The 18571-nt window shown below is 42.8% G+C and overlaps 1 protein-coding gene and 1 pseudogene across 5 annotated transcripts in view; both read left to right on the forward strand.

The window, feature by feature from the left end:
* Positions 1-449: 449 nt before the first annotated feature.
* Positions 450-18571, forward strand: part of MTMR14 (myotubularin related protein 14) — a 45339-nt gene continuing 27217 nt past the window's right edge. For 4 of the 5 annotated variants that reach the window (XM_039886647.1, XM_039886649.1, XM_039886651.1 and 1 more), the window contains exons 1-7: positions 451-753; positions 2591-2739; positions 7660-7768; positions 15281-15356; positions 15657-15717; positions 17180-17302; positions 18338-18411. In XM_039886647.1, coding sequence (XP_039742581.1) covers positions 598-753; positions 2591-2739; positions 7660-7768; positions 15281-15356; positions 15657-15717; positions 17180-17302; positions 18338-18411 — 748 coding nt within the window. In that variant the 5' untranslated portion in view covers positions 451-597. Of the gene's footprint in view, positions 754-2590; positions 2740-7659; positions 7769-15280; positions 15357-15656; positions 15718-17179; positions 17303-18337; positions 18412-18571 lie in introns of all 5 variants that reach the window. The other variant, XM_039886648.1, reaches the window with a different exon arrangement.
* LOC120622520 (uncharacterized) lies at positions 14833-14954 on the forward strand (annotated as a pseudogene).

The following is an 18571-nucleotide window of genomic DNA, read 5'->3' on the forward strand; positions in this document are numbered from 1 at the left end:
GGACATTCTTACATGACACCATGAACGAAAAAATATATATATTGGGCTTTTCAATTAGAATTTCAAGCCAGTTACAACTGCCGGTTTCTTCTTCAGTAAAAAGGGTTGACCATAGGAGCACTATAATCACAAGGATGTTGCAAGGAGCAGTGCAAGTAGAGTGTCTTATGAAATCTGTTTTATTATTGCTTACTAATATTACTATGGTTGCCAAACACTAGTTGCCTAGAAGAGTTCCCTCCGTTCCTGCTCCGCCACCCTGCAGCCCCAATGGTTTGGTCCGGCTTCTCTAAAGGAAACTCCTTTGGGCGGAGCACCAGGTTTTTCTGAGTGGCAGCGGCCCCTTCACCGAGACCACTTGGATCGCTCCGCGTCGAACAGAGGGCCGGTAATCGTGGGCAGGGCGCGAGTCCCGGGCTCCGATTGGCCAGGCCCGAGGTAAACATCCGGCAGGGTGGGACGGGGCCGGAAGTGGAAGCGGAAGGCGGCTGCTGAGGCGGTACTGGAGGTTCCGTACTGGAAGTCAGAGCCCCCCGGTGCCATGGGCTGGCCTGAGGCACGCTGAGACGGGACGCTGAAGGGACTCGGGGCTGGGCCATGGCTGGCGCTCGGGCTGCCGCTGCTACCTCGCCGGGGTCCTCGAGTTCTTCGAGCAACCCGCCGCCGCAGGAGCCGGGGCTCGGGGAGCTACTGGAGGAGTTCTCCCGGACTCAGTACCGGGCCAAGGACTGCAGCGGGACCGGCGGCTCTAAGGTGAGTCGAAGACGCGATGAGCAGGAGAAGGTCCCTGACATGGGAAGTTACAGCAGAAAGGCTGAGGTCAGGGGTCAGAGAAAGGAGCAAAAGGGTAGTATCCAGGGTCAGGATCCGAGGAGTAAGGGTCGAGTTTAAAAACCGAAAAAGGAGGAACTGAGGTCAGAATGAGCCAAGGAGGGATGTCCTTTGGAAGGGGTTTGGACGTCAAGGATCAGCTGGGGTGGGGAGGGTGGGCATATTCAGGGTGGAAGGGAAGGGAGCTGAGGAGGGTCACTCCTCTGCATTAGGCAATAAGGACAAAAGCCTGGAAGTAAAAAAAAAAAAAAAAAAATTGTTGCCCCAAGGCAAGATTAAAAGAAATATAGAGAATTTTTTCAGGTCAGAGGTCAAAACGAAGGGCCTGGAGATAATGGAGCAGAATGGAGTACCAAGAGATGAATTGTGTTGCCTTCTTATATTGTTATCTATACAGCCTGACTTTCAACTCAGGCCCATCTCTTTCCTTCCTCTGTAGATCCAGAAGACAGCGCACACCCTCTCTGTTTCTTTATTAAAAGCAGGTCTTAGTTCCTTTATTTTCTATCCTTGGGTTTCCCTTCAGTCTCCTTTTGGCCAGATTTTGTTAGGCCATCGCCATTCTAGGCACTGTCCAGCAGTCTGATGGGAATCTTGTTGACTCTGCAATGACCCATATCTCATTCCCCACGTAGTTTTGGCAGGCTTAGCATCGGGTTTTCCAGTGGGATTCTGTTCCATCCTGGGCCACGAATCTCTGGTTTGGCTCCAGAGGTTACCTTTGCTGGGACATACCACAGTTGGCATCTGCTAGTCCCTAGAATAACTGAGGGAAGACTTGAGTAATGATGGAACTTCCCCACTCTACAAATGACCAAGTATTTTTCAGAGCTTAGCCTGGGGACCACCTGTTTCAGCATCGACTGGGGTGCTTGTTAAAAATTAAGATTCCTTGGTCCCACCCAGTTCTGCTGAGTCAGAATTTCTGAGGGTGGGAATCTGGAATTTGCATTTTTTTAACAGGCTTCTTAATAAAACTCATGCACCTTAAAATTTGAGGACTCCTGGTTTAAGCTGCTGTGAATTTTTTTTCTCCTCACTGCTCTTGAGTGGCTGAAGAGGGTCAGTGGTTTTGCTGAGCCCTTTTTCCATCTTACACACCCTTGAAGATTAGGGTCATCATAAGTTATTCTTGACTTTCACTGAAGCTGGTCTTAAAGCCACTGTGAACCTCCTGGTCTCTTGCAGACTTCTTGAGATGTTACAGGTCTTATGCCTTTTTTAAGGGAGTCTTTCCTTGAACCGTGAACAAAACAGCAATTTTAAGGGGAGCTGTTCCTTCTATTTCAAAAGCAAATGGTGTGTAAGGAGACAGCTGTTTGCAGCTTTTACTCATTACACTAACTAGAGCTTCTAAGTACTGGTCTGTGGCGAGAGAATGGGCAATAATCTGGAGCCAAGGGAAGATAATGGATTTGTGCCAGTTAAAGTAACCTAGAGCAAGAGTTCTTAATATTTTACGGGTTGTGGACGCCTTTGAGAATCTCAAGAAATCTGTAATCCTCTCCTTCACATGCTTACCATGGACAATTTCACTGCACCACTAAGGGGTTCAGGGTCCCTCCTAAAGTATAGCACATATTGGTTAATGAACTACACATTAGGGCCTGTGACTTAGCAACAGGTCTCTTTCCGGCATTGAATAATAATCACAGATGCACATGTAATTTCTAGTGACCTCTCCAGAACATGAACTACCTAATTCTCATACTCAGAGCCCCAGCATCTTATTTATGCTCAGATTTCCTCCTCTGTGCAGGTTGAGCGCATTGAGAAGAGATGTCTGGAGCTGTTTGGCCGAGACTACTGTTATAGCGTGATCCAAAATGTGAATGGGGATATCTGTGGCCACTATCCCCAGCACATCGTGTTCCTGGAGTATGAAAGTTCTGAGAAGGAGAAAGACACGTGAGCATCATGTGACCAGAGTGTGCCGTCTGGGGAGGTCTTGACAGCTCATCCCTAGGGTCAGGAAGTCTGTAGCTGGGAGGGAAACTGGGGGGGTGGGAGTGGGAGTGGGGTGGCAGAGTCACTTTTCTCAGGTGATAGGCCTTATTGGCATCTTTGTTTACTTCAGGGTTTGAAAAATTATATATGCAGGGTAGCATGGGGTAAGAATGAGGGTTTGGGAGTCACAGCCCTGGACTCCTGTTTCATTCCCACTCTGTACCTCATTGCCCTAAGACTGCTGATTTCACACCTTTCTTTTCTGAAACTCAGTGTCCTTTAAGAGAGTTTGGGTAAGACGTATGCTGTGTCAATATATTTAAGCGCCTGAGGTCTGAAATCTGACTGCCTCACCTGTTGGCTATGTAATTAACTTGAACAAGTATTTAACCTCTTTGTCTCTTTTCTCATTGTTAAGTCTCTACATCTTTAGAAAAGTGGCTATTTCAAGCCTGGCATGTTTGTTGTAAGAATTAGAAATAAGAGCTACTATTTACTGAGAGCCTGCCAAGGCCTGAGTACTTTCTATGGGATAACAGTTCATACCAGAGCAGACATAAAGCACCTGGCACAGGTTGCAGCCTACAAGGTGGTCAGTAAATGGTAGCAGTTGTTTGACTCTCAAAAATAATCACAGCATTGAGGCTCCAGGAAATGCTTTATGTCGATCTCAAAGTTTGTTCCCCAAGTCTCCCGGCTTGCTGCTGATTTTAAGGGAATTCCAGAAGCTATTTTCAACAATATCTGTGAACCCCTGACCCCATGAATGCAATGTTATGATGAGTGCTACAGGAGAGTCATGTTGTAAAGTGCAGCAGACCCTTCCCACCCCAAGCATGCCCTTCAGTGCTCCCGGGAATTGACTAGAGACTCCAGCTGTCGGGCTCCAGAGCCAGTGAATCAAAATCACAGCATAACAAGATGCCCCAGCACATTAAGGTTTAAGAAGTGCTGCTGTAGGCAAACCGTGGATATTGGTTCATTCTCTCTGCTGTGTGAGTGTTTGGGAAGACTCTATGGTAAGATTCTTTTCAGCTGGAATTGGATAAGTAGGAGTGCCCCTGAAATGTCCTTAGGGATCAGCTTGTATAGGGTCTTGATCATCAGGTTAAGGAGTGCGGACTTGTGGGTGTTAGTGGTTTTATTTGCTTGTGTCCTGAGCACTCATTAGAATAATAGATTCTAGCGCCCCTGAATCCGAATTTTCAGCTCCATTCTCAGTTCCCCAGGTGAGTCTTATATATATATGCTATAGCTTGAGAACCACTGCTGTGGGCCGCCAGGACACAAAAAAGGCTTTCAAACAGAACAACGAGTTGAGAAGTTTTAAGGACTAAGCCTTAGTTTCCTCATCTGTAAAATAGGGTGTCTATGAGTGCTATCTCATGAGTTTGTAGGGTTCACTGAGAAAAATGAATTAGAAAAACAAATTGTATTAGATCATAGAAATTGTATCATATCCTCAGTCATATAACCTAATTCCAGAAATCTCCAAGCGTAAAGAATAAGGCTTTGTTATGGTCCCATTATTTATGTTTGGTTCCTATCTCTTCATAACTTCTTCCAGATTAGGTAAACTCACCTTCTACAAGTCCTTACACTAAAGTTTCTGAACAAGAGCTCTTTTTCCTTGTCCTTGCCCTCCTTTCAGCCCCCTTCAGTGCTGGCTGGTGATTGTACAATGACATTCTGATATTAAGCTCAACTGTAGTCAAAGTAGTGCTTCTCCAACTTGATTTTGTGAGTGAATCACCTGGGGCTCTAGTTACAATGCAGAATCTGACTCTGTAGATCTGGAGTGGGGCATGAACTTCTGCATTTTCTAATAAGCTTCCAGGTGATGCCAAACTACCCTGTAGTAGCAGTACTCTAAGGAACTCAATCTTGGTTGCCTCACAGAAGCTTTTCCAGGAAGGAAACAAGTTCAGTGCTGATTCAGTCTAGCCCTTGAAGAGAAGAAAACTAACCTTTCTCAGGTGCCTACTGTTTGGCAGGTGTTAGGATTTCACACACCAGCTCATTCAAGTGTTGCAGCCACTTAGTGAAAAAGTGATAACACCTCCATTGTACAGAAGAGGAAGTTGAAACGCAGAGAAATAACTTGCTTTTGCCCAAGATCACAGACATAACAAGTAGAGTGCAGTTAAAAGCCAGGTCTTCCTCACCCTGCTCTGTCCAGCACTGTGTCTTTTTTGTTATCACCATGGCTCTCCCACCTTGTCTAGCAGGGTCTCACCTTCCAGTCCAGAGCCACTGAGGAACATCCCTAACCATAGAGGAGTTATTGGAGTTTGTTTTTACTTTTCACTCCTTGCAAGGCCTTAAAGTGATAACTGAGTAGGTGATGCCTGTTTGTTGAAGAGAAGGGAGTATATGCATGTTTAAGTGGGAAGAAGTAGAAATTTTTGCTGCTTTACATATCTAGCTTTGGTGTTAATATGACACAACACTGAGTTACACAGAGTATAACTGGATTCAGGAAGTGGTTTGGTTCTCTTAACCCACCTCCCCAGTTTAGCGCATCATCTGTGAATAGAATCCTGGACAGGGATCACTGAACAGCCAAGACATGTTTATCAGCTGATAAACAGTTGAGCTGCTGCCATGTGGCAGACACCAGGGATCCAGTTGGAAGCCCTACCAGATAGATGAAGTCCTTACCCTTAGGTCTGTGGGTAACACAGACCAGTAAAAAAGCAATGACAGTGTAAAGAGCCTGAATTAGGAAAGTACAGGTGAGGCCTTGGGTGATAGTGGTTAAAGTTCTGTACCCAATTCAAACATGTGAGTGAGGAGGGACTGTTCCCCCATACCACCAATTCTCAGACATCAGCTGGATGTTTTACAGTTCAACTCAGTTCTGACACTTCTTCTCACAGATAGCATCAGATTCCACAGGTTAAGGTCGCAGTCCTGTAAGACAAATATAAATACACAAGCCTACACTTATTCAAAATGACCGGCAGGAAGACAAATATAAATACACAAGCCTACACTTATTCAAATATGACCTTCACGTGCCAGACACAGCTTAGTGCTTAGCACTGTAAGAGAAGATCCTAAGGCCAAGAGATAATAACAATGAAAACAGGAACTACTGAGAACAGAAACTGAATTGGTTCCTTGAGTAGGAGAACCAGGAAAATAAACCATCATCTAGCATAATGAGAAAAAGCATTTTTGCCTTTATATTAAAAGACTGTGCAGAGTCCCTGCGAGGGAAATACTGGCATGTTCTCTACCTTAGTTCTGTGGAGAGTTGCTCAGTGGAAGGACTCAGCCTGGGAGAATCAAACACAGTTTCAAGGCATTTAGAGCTTAGAGAGAACTACTGGTATAAGCTAAGGGAAAGTTGGTTGCTACAAATGGTTCTTACCAGATCCATGAAAATGGACTGGGGCTACCAGAAAGAGGGAAAGATTACTGTAAGCAGTACTGTATGTGCTCTCTTTTGTATTCTCATGGTGTCTGAGTTTAATTAGACTATCGTTTTGTACTGAGATGACTTTTTTTTTTCCCCCATAGAGAAAGTGAGGGAAAGGTAGTAGAATTTGGTTTTCTGTGAGCCATGTTTTCTAGAGACTGGCTGGTGGCCTGTGACACCTTGCAGGCTCCTTGAAGAAGTACCCCACCCTCTTCAAGTTTGCCATTCTTTCTTCCTTCAAAAAAGAACAAACATGATTACAAAAGTAACATTTTAAATCAGACCTTCAGAAAGATACACCATGAGAAGCATAAGTCCTTTTCTTTTATCCCCTTGTTCTTTTTCCAAGATCATCACACAGTTGGTCCAGGTTCTTATTTGAAGAGCTCTTTTTAACTTTAATTTCAGACCCCTACTTGATAGTAGGTAGTTATATTTTTAGAAACTGTGGCTTGAGAATATATCTATGAAGGCTATTAAGAAATCAGCAATGTTTATAAAAGACTTCATATTTTAAGTGCCAGTAGCATCCACATAAGCTTGAAAAGGTCATAAATGTATAGGAGTTGCTGAATTTATTCATTCTGAAGCAATTATTTGTATGCATGTGCCATGCAATAATCGGATCCCTAGAAGGATTACGATGTGGGAGTTAAAGACCCTCTAGGGCTTGACCTGGAAGCTCAACCCTTGTAAGGAGGGAACATGAATGTCTCCCCTCCTATTTGGTTACTCTGCATAGCTGGGAGAGCATCCCACTGGGAGAGCATCTCACTCTAACTTTGCTGCCTCTTGTTTCTTTTGCAGCCAGCTCTGACTGGCTGATTTGGAGCCCTTTGCTAAGGATTGGTAGACGAATCTATGAGAGTAGACCCTTACTTTAGGGGTCTGCTAATTTGATAGGATTTGATAGGGGTGTTACTGGAGCTCATTTTTAAACTTGACTCTTTTATGTTCCAGAAGTTCCCTTACCAACCCCCAGTGTAGTAACTACTGTGCTTCTCAGTGCCAAAAATAGCTTCTCTTTCACCTCCTTTGTTTCAGCAAAAATGGCCCTATGATTTCCAGAGGGTCCCTAGGAAATCTTTTATCTTACTGTGGGAGGAAAAAACTGGTAATCAATATTCAGTTTGCTATGTATTTTATATACCATGTCTTCTGTATTTAATATACCAGGTCTTCAGAGTAGCTGACTTTTTTCCCATCTTAAAGGTTCTGAAACCAGGATGACTTAAGTTTTAATACCTATAATATAGCACTTTTTTCTCTTCCTGAAAAACTTTTATCCATAGTCTAGAATCTAGGAATTAGAGTACTTATTAAGTTTAAAATAAGTATTCACACACATATGCAGACCTAACATGAGGTTTTTATAAATGTGCATGAGCCCACACACATACACACATAAAACGTCCACTTGAAACTAGTCTGACCTGCCTCTCTTGCCCATGTATTAGGTTTCAGAGCACCGTGCAAGTGAGCAAGTTGCAAGACCTTGTCAACCGCAGCAAGATGGCCAGGTGCCGAGGGCGGTTTGTCTGTCCAGTGATCCTGTTCAGGGGCAAGGTAAGACCATGCCATAGCCTCGCGCTCCCTGAGACCAACTTCTGGGGTAACTGGCTTAATGCAAAGTGTAGGGTCGTCTTGTTCTTGGCCTTAGCCAGCCAGATGTTGGTGACTGGGCGTCTGGTGCTGAGGGAAGCAGGCCAGAGAAACACCAATTCTGATAACTACCTTCAAGGATAAGTCCAGGTAGGGAAGGGATAGTTTTACCAGAGTATCCCACCCTGTGTTTTGGAGCCAGACTGCCTAGTTTCAGATCCTGGCTCTGTTACTTCCTATCTCTGCAAGGCCTCAATTTCCTCCTCTATAAAATAGGAATAATAATCATGTCTACATCAAAGATTAATGGAGTAGATTAGGTCAAGTAAGTTGTTGTTTGTTCTTTTTTCTTTTTTGTTTGGATTTTAAAAGTTGTACTTACAACATTTAAAAAATTTATTTAACTTAGTTTCAAGTATATAGTACATTGGTTAGACATCTATATAGTTCATAAAACGATCCACCCAATTGCTCCCTCCCTCCCCTGACCCTCCACCTAGCCATCACATTAATGCTAACTGCATTCCCTCTGCCATGCTTCCCATTCCCGTGACCAACTATCAGCTACTAATTTGTACTTCTTTAATCCTTCACCCCATTCTCCCAGCCTCCCAAACTCCCTTCCCTCTGTTTGTCACCAAATTGTCCACTATATTTGTGAGTCTGTCTTTGATTAGTTTGTTCTTTTTTGTTCCTTGGATTCTGCATATAAGTGAAATTATATGGTATTTATCTTTCTCTGACTTATTTCACTCAGCATAATAATCTCTAGGTCCATCCATGTTGTTGCAAATGGTAGGATTTCAATTTTTTTAATGACTGAGTAATATTCCATTGTATATATGAACCATAATTTCTTTATCCAATCATCTGTTGATGGGCATTTAGGTTGCTTCTATATCTTGGCTATTGTAAATTGTGCTGCCAAAAATATTGGAATACATAGATCTTTGCAAATTATTGTTTTGGTTTTCTTTGGATAAATACCCAGAAGTGCAATTGTTGGGTCAAAAGATATATCCATTTTTGATTTTTGAGAAACCTCCATACTGTTTTCTATAGCAGCTATACCAATTTGCAATCTCACTAACAGTGTATGAGGGCTCCCTTTTCTCCGCATCCTCGCCAACACTTGATGTTTTTTGAGTTATTGTTTATTGATGATAGCCATTCTGACAGTTGTGAGGCGATATCTCATTGTGGTTTTAATTTGCATTTCTCTGATGGTTAGCGACCTTGAGCATCTTTTCATATGTCTATTAGCCATCTGTATTTCCTCTTTGGAGAAGTATCTGTTCAGGTCTTCCGCCCATTTTTTAATTGAGTCGTTTGCTTTTTTGTTGAGTTGTATAAGTTCATATATTTTGGATATTAACCCCTTATTAGATGTATCATTAGCGAATATCCTCTCCCAAACAGTCAGTTGTCTTTTTGTTTTGTTGATGGTTTCCTTTGCTGTACAAAAACTTTTTAGTTTGATGTAGTCTCATTTTTTAATTTTTTCTTTTGTTTCCCTTGCCCGAGGAGATATATCTGAAAAGAAATTCCTGTTAGTAATATCAGAAAGTTTACTGCCTATCTTTGTTCATTCTTTCAATCATATAATTCACCAACTACTTGTTGCATGTGTACTATGTTCTAAGCCGTTTCAGGCCTTACAATACATCAGCACATAAAGTAGACAAAAATCCTTACCTTCATAGAACTTATATTCTAGTGAGTATCGTTAATTTGACTCCCTAGTATGATCTCATTTCACCTATCTTTTTATGATCCTTCGGTGTAATTTCTGTTCCTGTTTTGCATATGAGACTCAAAAGTGGTTAAGTAGCTTACCCAAGGTTTCTTTAAACAGCTAGAGAGCTGGGATTTGAACCTGTCCCAAACTCCTTCAGGCAACCATGCTGTAATTTAGAGTCATGGTGTGGTGCAAGAGGAGCTCACCACAGAGGGGCAGCACTGTGGACTGGCAGACAGATGTAAACCATGCTTGACTTGAGAACATTGAAGGATAAGCAAAATTATTGGAAGGAAGGGGTGAGAAGGTGTTCCAAGAAGGTATGCAGGATGGGAAAAGACATGGAGCCAGGAACAAGAGAGGCCAAGAGACTTCCCTGACAGGAATGGAAGTTACATGTCAGAGTAGAGGATGGAAGGGATTGAGTGCAGGAGGCTGATTGCTGACCACGTTGCCAGGAGAACCACTGTGATTCTTGAGCAGGAAAATACGGGATGAAAATAACATTTTGAAGATTAGTCAGGGAGGAGTAGATTTAAAGTAGAAGGAGCCTGGAGATGGGGAGAGAAGCAAGGATGTAGCCTCTTTATTCATTTAGCAGGTGTCTGAGGGCATGCGCTATAGTCCCAGTGGCTTATAGATTCCAGCTGTAGGTCTTAGCATGAGTGGTTGAGGGCCCTGGCAGGGCAGTGGGGAGGAGAGATATGAGGCTTGTTTCTATCTCTTTGTGTCTTCCTTTCATAAAATGAGAGAAGAACAAATGTGAGAGGGGAAGTTAGGAAGGGAGGATTTAGCCAAAGGCTTTCTTTGTCAGATCAATTTTAGGGAAAAATGTTTTTGGAAGTTAAGCCTCCAAAATTGATCATCTTAACCCATTTCCCATTTAGAAAAAAAATGTTCAGCTCTCTGCCAGCATTAATTTAACATCACATGTAGGAATGCTACATTTTACAGGATTTGGCATTGTCAGGATCTTGAATTACTATATTTTGTAAGTGGAAATACTACTACTGAAAACAGAAGGCTATAAATAGAATGATGTCGTTCGTTTCCAAAGACTATCAATATACTAAAGCGATGAGAAAATAATAAAAGCAAGATATTTCCTGGCAAACTTTGAGGGTAAGGTTAGGAGTGTAATCCATGAGTTATCTCGGGGTAAACGTTGCAGCCGCAAAAGCCGCTGGCAAGTATTCTGGAGACAAACGGAAATGAGTTAAAGCTATTTGTTTTCCCCTTTAGAAAGTTTTCTTGTTCCTAGAAGTTACCAGAACTCCAGTTTAAAGATCACTGCTCTGTGGAGCATAGTGCTTGTCACTAGAAACTACAAAGGAAAAGGTCAAACCAGTGTTTCAAAGTGTGTTCCATAGAACAGTAGTTTAAGGATGTGCTTGTGAAAAGCATTCCCTTTCAAACAAGAATGCGAAATACTGCATACTAGATTTGGCCTAACTCCCAAGCTCCAGATTCATAAAGTACATTGATATGTGTATACTGACATAGTAAAGGCTCTGAGAAGTCCTATAACAGATAGACATATGTAGGTCTGGTGTTTCTCACTCATTTGTCTCCAGACCATGAGTAAGGAACTTTTCTGGATATGTTGGGGAAATGCCACACTGAACAGCTTAGTACAGTGAGTTGCTGAATGACAGATTGTTAGCACTTACAAAGTTGGTAGGCCTGTGAAAAAAGAGCCCTAAGCCAACCAATTTCAGAGGGAGGATGATGAGTTGGAGGTATTATTCTGAGGAGGCTTTGACATTATTAAATCTTTGTGAGGGCTTTGCCACTAATCCTGCTGCTTTCGACTCCTTTTGCACCATCTTGTCCAAGCCATGTAATACCATTTCATACCCCTTAGCTTCTCCTGACTCAGTAGGTGTTTACTTACTTAATACCTACTTACATATGCTTTATTCTAATTGTGTGTTGGAACTTCTGTCGTTTCCTATTTTGTATTTCCTTTGAGGGCAGAGGCTTTGTCATATTGCTGTCTTCCCAGCACCTAGCAAAATGCCCGCCCAGCTTGTAAATGCAATCTCAGCAGGAAGATACTGCTCTTGGATAAAGCCCTGGTGGACCCTGTGCTAGCTTCTAGGGGTACAGCGATGAGTAAGACAGTCCTTGTCCATATGGAGCTCAGTGAGTGGGGAAGGCAAACAAGTGATCAAGCAATTGAGAGGGAGATTGGGAAAGGCACAAGAATGTCTTCTGTTGTGAAATGGGGAGAGAAGTAATCCTCAGAGATATGTGGCACTTAGCAGGCTCCTGTTAACTAGTGTGGTTGGCAGTGTTTTTTACAAACATTACTTCAGAGACACCTACCTCTGCCAGTTTGGGGGGTGGGAGTATGTTAAGTGCTTGCTTCCTGCTTCCTTCAAAACTCAGTTTGTGCCACAACATGGATAGACTTAGAGCGTATTATGCTAAGTGAAATAAGTCAGACAGAGAAAGACAAATACTATGTGATATTACTTATATGTGGAATATAAAAAACAAAATAAACAAACAAACAAAACAAACAAAGTCAGAGAACAAACTTATGATTGCCAGATGGGAGGGGGATTGGGGACTAGATGAAAGAGGTGAAGGGATTAAGAAGTACAAATTGATAGTTCAAAAATAGTAACAGATACAGAGTATAGAATAGGGAGTTTTAAAAAAGAAAAAAATCAGTGTGGCTGGTGCAATTGTGGAACCAAATGTTTAATTTTATTTCATTTCAGTTAATTTGCATTTTATAGCTGAAGCAGTGGAGGGATTTTTGTTTGGCTAAACAACTTTATCTTGGGACAGGACTACATTTCCCTTTAAATGATAAAAATAAAGCATCCTCGTTGAGATGTACTATAAATATAAAATATATATTGGATTTTGAAGACTTAGTACAGAGAATGTTAAATGTTAATAATTTTAAAGTGATTATATATTGACATATTTTGGATATATTAGGTTAAATAAGATATATTATTAAAAAATTCTTTTAAACTCAGTTCAAGTATTTAAGGGTAGGATGTTCTCCCCTAACAGTTATATTGGGCTTTTAGACACTTAAAATTAGGACAAGTCATCTTTCTCTTTGCTTCCCCACTTAACAGAAAGGGAGCAGAGGTCAGTCACTTTTATTCTGTGTGCCAAAGGTATAGTTAACAAGATTAGCAAATTGTAAAAGGATGTTTCTAGTGCAGAATCAGGGGCCATTCCTAATTAGGTAGGGAGCATTCAGAGTGCATCCTGCTTTTTTAGCTAAGCTTAAAATGCATAAATGATGGATTATGAATAGAAGCCAAGAGGAGGGTAGGTAGCAGGGGTCAGGAGTTATACTCTATAGTGGGGTGCAGCTTCCCCCAGATGCCGGCTCAGTACCTTCCTGCAGAGGTTGGTGCCGCACTTGGAGAGTTGGCTAACTTGCCGGCTTTTCTCTATCTGACTAGTCCTCTGGTCCCCAGGTCTGGCTGTCTCAATTACCGAAAAGACAAGGGCAGTTCAAAGGGATATGGGAGAACTGGGAACAGAAAGAGGTATCTAAACCTTCAAAAGAATTTAAGAAATGGTCTCAAAGCTCAGTAGCCAAAAGGGGGTGTGTGTCTGCTCTGAATAGATTTAACAGAAAAAAGGCAAAGAAGAGAGATTTGATACCAGCAGCTTAGATGATGGGGAAAGGTAGGTATGACAGTACATGCCATTCAAACTCAAGCCACAAGTTCCCCATTGTCTTGTTTTCAGAAATCAGACCCCTCCCCCATTACCATTAGAGTCTTGGGGATCTTCTCAACCTGGGGATTGACACTTCCCTGCTGCAACTTTCTGCTTTGCTGCTCCTAATTATTGGCTGGTCACCTTAGCACAGGGACTCTTAACAAGGGCTGGAAATGGATCCATGGATGCATTTGGGAGAGTCCAGAAACCCCTAAAGTATAGGTAAACTATGGTGTATACATTTTTTTTCTGGAAAAATTTATCATTTTCATTAGATTTTCAAAATGCTTTTGGACCTAGAAAAAGTTAAGCAGTGCATCTGCCAGAGTGCATCTTGCTAAGGCCAGCAAGAATCCTGGTCCAAGTCCTTAGACTTTCAGGACAACCTTCCCACAGATCTGTTCTTGCCTATAGCACTGAAAAAGTGCCCCACCCTGCCCCAGGTTTGCTAGTTTGCTTTTCTATTACCTGTGCCCTCTCCCAGGCAGCCACTACCTCAGGAGGCCAAAAGTTTCCACTCACCCCTTTCCTGTGGCAGCAAACTGTTTCCTTTCTTTTATCTTACAGATAGAGAAGGGGAAGACAGTATTTTGTGGTCTTCCAGGGACCCATTTTATTGCCAGGCTGTGTGACCCATTCAGAAATGGCTTTTATTCCCTCTGTGTCACCTTGCAGCTTCCCCTCTCTATTGTAATCTCTCAGCCACCCTCACTGCCACCCCCAGCTCTTAGCTAAATTCTGGACTAGTTTGCTTCCCCATCACCAGATATCTTCTCCCATTCCCCAACCCTACTAGATCTCATCAATTTAATTAAAGATGCAGCTTTGAAATTAGATATATTGAAGTTCGTGCTAGTTGCCTGGTTTCCGCTTCAGTCATGAGGAAAAGAGTAAAACTACATGTAAGTACATCTATAGCTACTGCATTTCCTTGATACAGAAGAGAGAGAAGATATCATTTCTTTAAAAAAAGAAAAAAAGCCCTCTAACATTTCTCCCGTAATTGGCCCTCCTGCTTTAAAGTGTTGACCCTGTACTAAACAGTTACAGGTAATGATGAGCACACAGGCTTTGGAGGTAGGTGGGTCTAGATCAAATTCCAGCTTACCCCTCATTGTATGACCTCATTCATTACTTCACCCCCCTGTGCCTTTTCTTCATCTGTGAAGCAGCAGCAGCAGTTTGTGCCACCTGCCACATCTATCTCATGGGCTCTGTGAAAATTCAGTGAAAAGATGGTGTAAATGTTTCAGTACCATGCCCAGCACACACACACATGAAAACCACCAAATCTTATACACGTGCACTGTGACAAGCTCTAAACCTATCCATTATAGTTAGTAACACTCTGGCGCTGCTCGTTTGGGGAGCTACCCCTTGACAAAGGCTGCAGATTAAATTCTAGGCATACTTCAGACTGACTGCTGTGGTCTCAATGCTGATAAAACTGTGGTGAGTGCTATTGGACCCATATCTCCTCTTGCCCTGGAAGAATCGGAGGAGAGTCCCAAGTGTTCCTTCAGCTTCAGAAAACCAATTGACTATTGATCAAAGGGTACAACTTCCAGTTATAAGACAAATAAGTTCTGTCTATGGCCATGCCACCCTGAACACGCCCAATCTTGTCTGATCTTGGAAGCTAAGCAGGGTCGGGCCTCGTTAGTACTTGGATAGGAGACCAACACCTAGGAAGACCAGGTGCTGTAGGCATAAACAAAAAAAAAACCAGACCCAACAACAAATAAGTTCTTTGTGGATCTAATGTATAGCATGGTGATTATAGTTAATAATGCTATGTTATATGTGTTAAAATTGCAAAGAGCAATGATCTTAAATGTTTTCACCACAAAAAGCAATGGTAATTATATGACATGATGGAGGTGTTAGCTAACACTGTGGTGGCAATGATTTTGCAATATATAAGTGTATCAAATCAGCATGTTGGACACTTTAAACTACACAATGTCAGTTATATCTCAAGCTAGGAAAAACAAAAACAGAAAATTGTCTGATCCTGACAGTTGTTTCTCTCTCAGCACATTTGCAGGTCAGCCACGCTGGCTGGATGGGGGGAGCTATATGGACGCACTGGCTACAACTATATTTTCTCAGGTGAATGTTAAATTGCATCCTCTGTGACTAAGAACAAGAGCCCAGTCAAAGAGAATAGCCGCCCCCAGCCACAGGGGCATGGGTGGAGGGTGCCAGCAACCTGGGGAGCGAGTAGGGACCTTCTTTTATTACTTGAGGAGATGCTTGGGGTAGAGAAGACCACTAGCTTATGGGATACCTAGTGCTGAAAGGACATGAGGGCTGTCCTTAGGGGTGGATCTGGTGGGGAAGAAGGCTGATTAGGAAGCCCTGGGTGGAGCCCCATGCCACTGCCTTGGTACTGACATGTTTCTCGGTCAGGGGGTGCAGATGATGCCTGGGCAGATGCGGAGGATGTCACGGAGGAGGACTGTGCTCTTCGGTCAGTGCCAGGTTGTTATGGGTCTGGGCTTGTATTGGGGGCAGGGTTTCTGACCAGTGGTGGCTATTTTCATAATGACAGTTTATATTCATCACTGGTCCAGATGAATGGATTGACTCCCTTCTTCTAGCTGCCAAGTCCATGCCCCTGAAATAGGGTCATTGAAATCCATCCCATATCTTCACACCAAAGCTGACTTTATTGAATACCCAAGGAGTCTGTCTCCACCCTAGCTACGCATAAGGATCCCAAAGATAATGTCCTAGCCTGAGGTTCCTGGTGCCACAGTCCGAGACTATGGCCAGGGTGCTGACGGCCTGCCTGCCTGCCAAGTGTCACATAGCACACCTGGTGCTGAGGTACAGGGCAAGGGCTGAAGTCCCCATATGAGAGATGTAGGCTAGAAGCTCCATAGCTCTTTGGTGCCATAATAGAACTTTATACAAACAAGTATTTTAGGCCCCCTTAGGTAGGAAAAGCACTGGTTCACACTGTCTTTCCAAATGTTTTTAGAAAACAACACTATAGGATATTTTGGAAGAGCTCCTTTACATGGTCTGTATCACATGGAAAAGTCTTTAACTGGTATCAGGGGGCTCTGGAATGCACTCGAGCACCCTTGTAAGCTCAGCTGCTCAGAATCATGGCTCGATGCCTGAAGGCATCTCACTGTGCCCGGGTTCTGTCTTTTAGTTCTGAGAGCAGAAGCTCTGCTTTGTGCTCAGGAATGTTTGTCTCTTCCCCTAAGATCAGACGACCTCTGCTTCAGCCAGGCCCTCAACCAGGCCATCTTCTGTAGCATACACTATTCTTGGTAAGGAGACTGCTAGGGGCAACAAAGCAGTGGGCATTTAAAAAAATTAATGGTGATTATTTACTCATTCTACTTTTGTGTTTGAATAATCAAAAGGCAGCCTGGGGATTAGGAAAATTTTATCTTCTTGCTTTATAGGCTTGCTAAGTAGAAGATATTCACTTGCTAGTATTTCATAGTCAGTTGGTAAAATATCTCTAAAAACTCCATCTCCCAATAAGAATTTCAGTCTGTTATGTTTTGAGCAAGTCATGGCTAAAATTGGTCATAAAAGTTGGAGGGAGATAAACTCTAATGGAAGCTCAAAGACTATCAGCCACCAGTTTGCTGCTTTTCAGAACTCGGAGATTATCTTGAGTCTTCTGGCTTATAGTCAAGCAGGGCCAAAAAAGCCTTTTTCTGTATTGGGGCTGCAAATTGCTTCTCTTTGAAATCCAACCCAGACGAGGTGGATAATCTCTTAGAAAGTCACCTTCTCTGCCCCTTTCGTAGAACCAGTTGTCCTGTCTTGACCCTTCCTCTATCTTCTATAGCAGAGAAATAAGTTCTTGCCAGTGACATCTATACTTCCTTGAACACATTCCCCACCCCCTGGACTTTTCCGAATGAATGTGCCATGCAACTTCTCCCTCTGGTTCTTTGTTTCAGAAGTTCCGACACGCATCTTTTTGATAAGGTCAGAGGCTATGACATCAAGCTGCTTCGGTACCTGTCAGTTAAATACATCTGTGACCTGATGGTAGAGAACAAGAAAGTGAAGTTTGGCATGAAGTAAGTACAGGGCACCCACTGTGAAATGGGCAGAGGTGATGTGTTCACAGGCTTTTCAGGTTGGTGATAGTACATAGTTACTAAGGGCTCACCACGTGCCAGGCCTTGTGCGGAGGACTTTCTGTGCATCCTCACTTGTATCTTCAAACAGCCCTGTAAGACTGATTCTAGTGTCCCCCTCTTGCAGGATAGAAATTGAAGTAAAGAGAGGTTAAGTAACTTGCTCAAGGTCATCCAGATAGTAACTGAGGGAGCCATGAGTCTCTAATCTGTGCTCTGCTGCCTCCTCCTCTTAGACACCCTTGAAGGTTTTTCCAGGCTCCAATATCATCTTTGGTAAATTAGAGTCTTTGAAAATGGAACAAAAAAATCAGTGTATCAATTTTTACTTCACATATGGACCAAATCTTGATGTAATAAAACAAAATTTGAAAAAAACGGAACCTGGGTTTTGAAATGATAGGATTTTTTCCAAATTTTTATTTTTTTATAATGACTTTTAACTATGCTGAGGTCGTCCTAGAAAATAAGGCACAGTGAGGCTAAATTACAGTTCAGCTGTCTGGAGATACCCAAACACTGTCTTATCCCTTTCTCCTTCATCTGTCAGAACAGTCCAAAGGTTATCCCTTTCAGATGCTGTTTGTTCACTCTGTTCAAGAGTGTCCTCAGTAGGTATGGAGGTGAGAGCTCACCAAAGGGTCCCAGTTATTTGGCTCTCGTTTTACTCTACCTGCCAGGTCAGAGGTTGCGATGCCTTCGTTTGTGGGACTTAGGTGGAAGGTGGTTCTGCAACTTTAGGTTCTGGTCGCGTCTGCTGAAGTATTGGAGAATAGCCTTTCTCATTTGATAAGTGAGGGTAGGGGGCAGAGAAGTTACATTTTTTAATTGTTCAAAGTAAGTGCTGCTGAAGGGAATCATTTGCAACTCTGAAGAGTAGTTTCTTTAGCAAGAGGTTTAAGTTATTATAATACTCATTTGGGGAATGGTATGTATGTGTTGTGATGCCATAACACATTGTGTCCTGTCTTGTAGTGTAACCTCCTCCGAGAAGGTGGACAAAGCCCAGCGCTATGCCGACTTCACTCTCCTCTCCATCCCGTATCCAGGTAGGGAGCTCTTTTCAGGGTCTAGTCAAGTGACAGGCTTCCAAGGACTGGGGCCTCTGCTCTCCAAGGCTGTCTGTAGGCCTTTAGCACTTAGGTACATAAGTGCCCTGGACCTTTCTAGGAGGATTTGTGTCAGCCAGCATAGCACACTGTGGCTCCC

The sequence above is a fragment of the Pteropus medius genome, unplaced genomic scaffold (genome assembly GCF_902729225.1).
Source record: "Pteropus medius unplaced genomic scaffold, Ma_sr-lr_union100, whole genome shotgun sequence".
Taxonomy (NCBI): Eukaryota; Metazoa; Chordata; class Mammalia; order Chiroptera; family Pteropodidae; genus Pteropus; species Pteropus medius.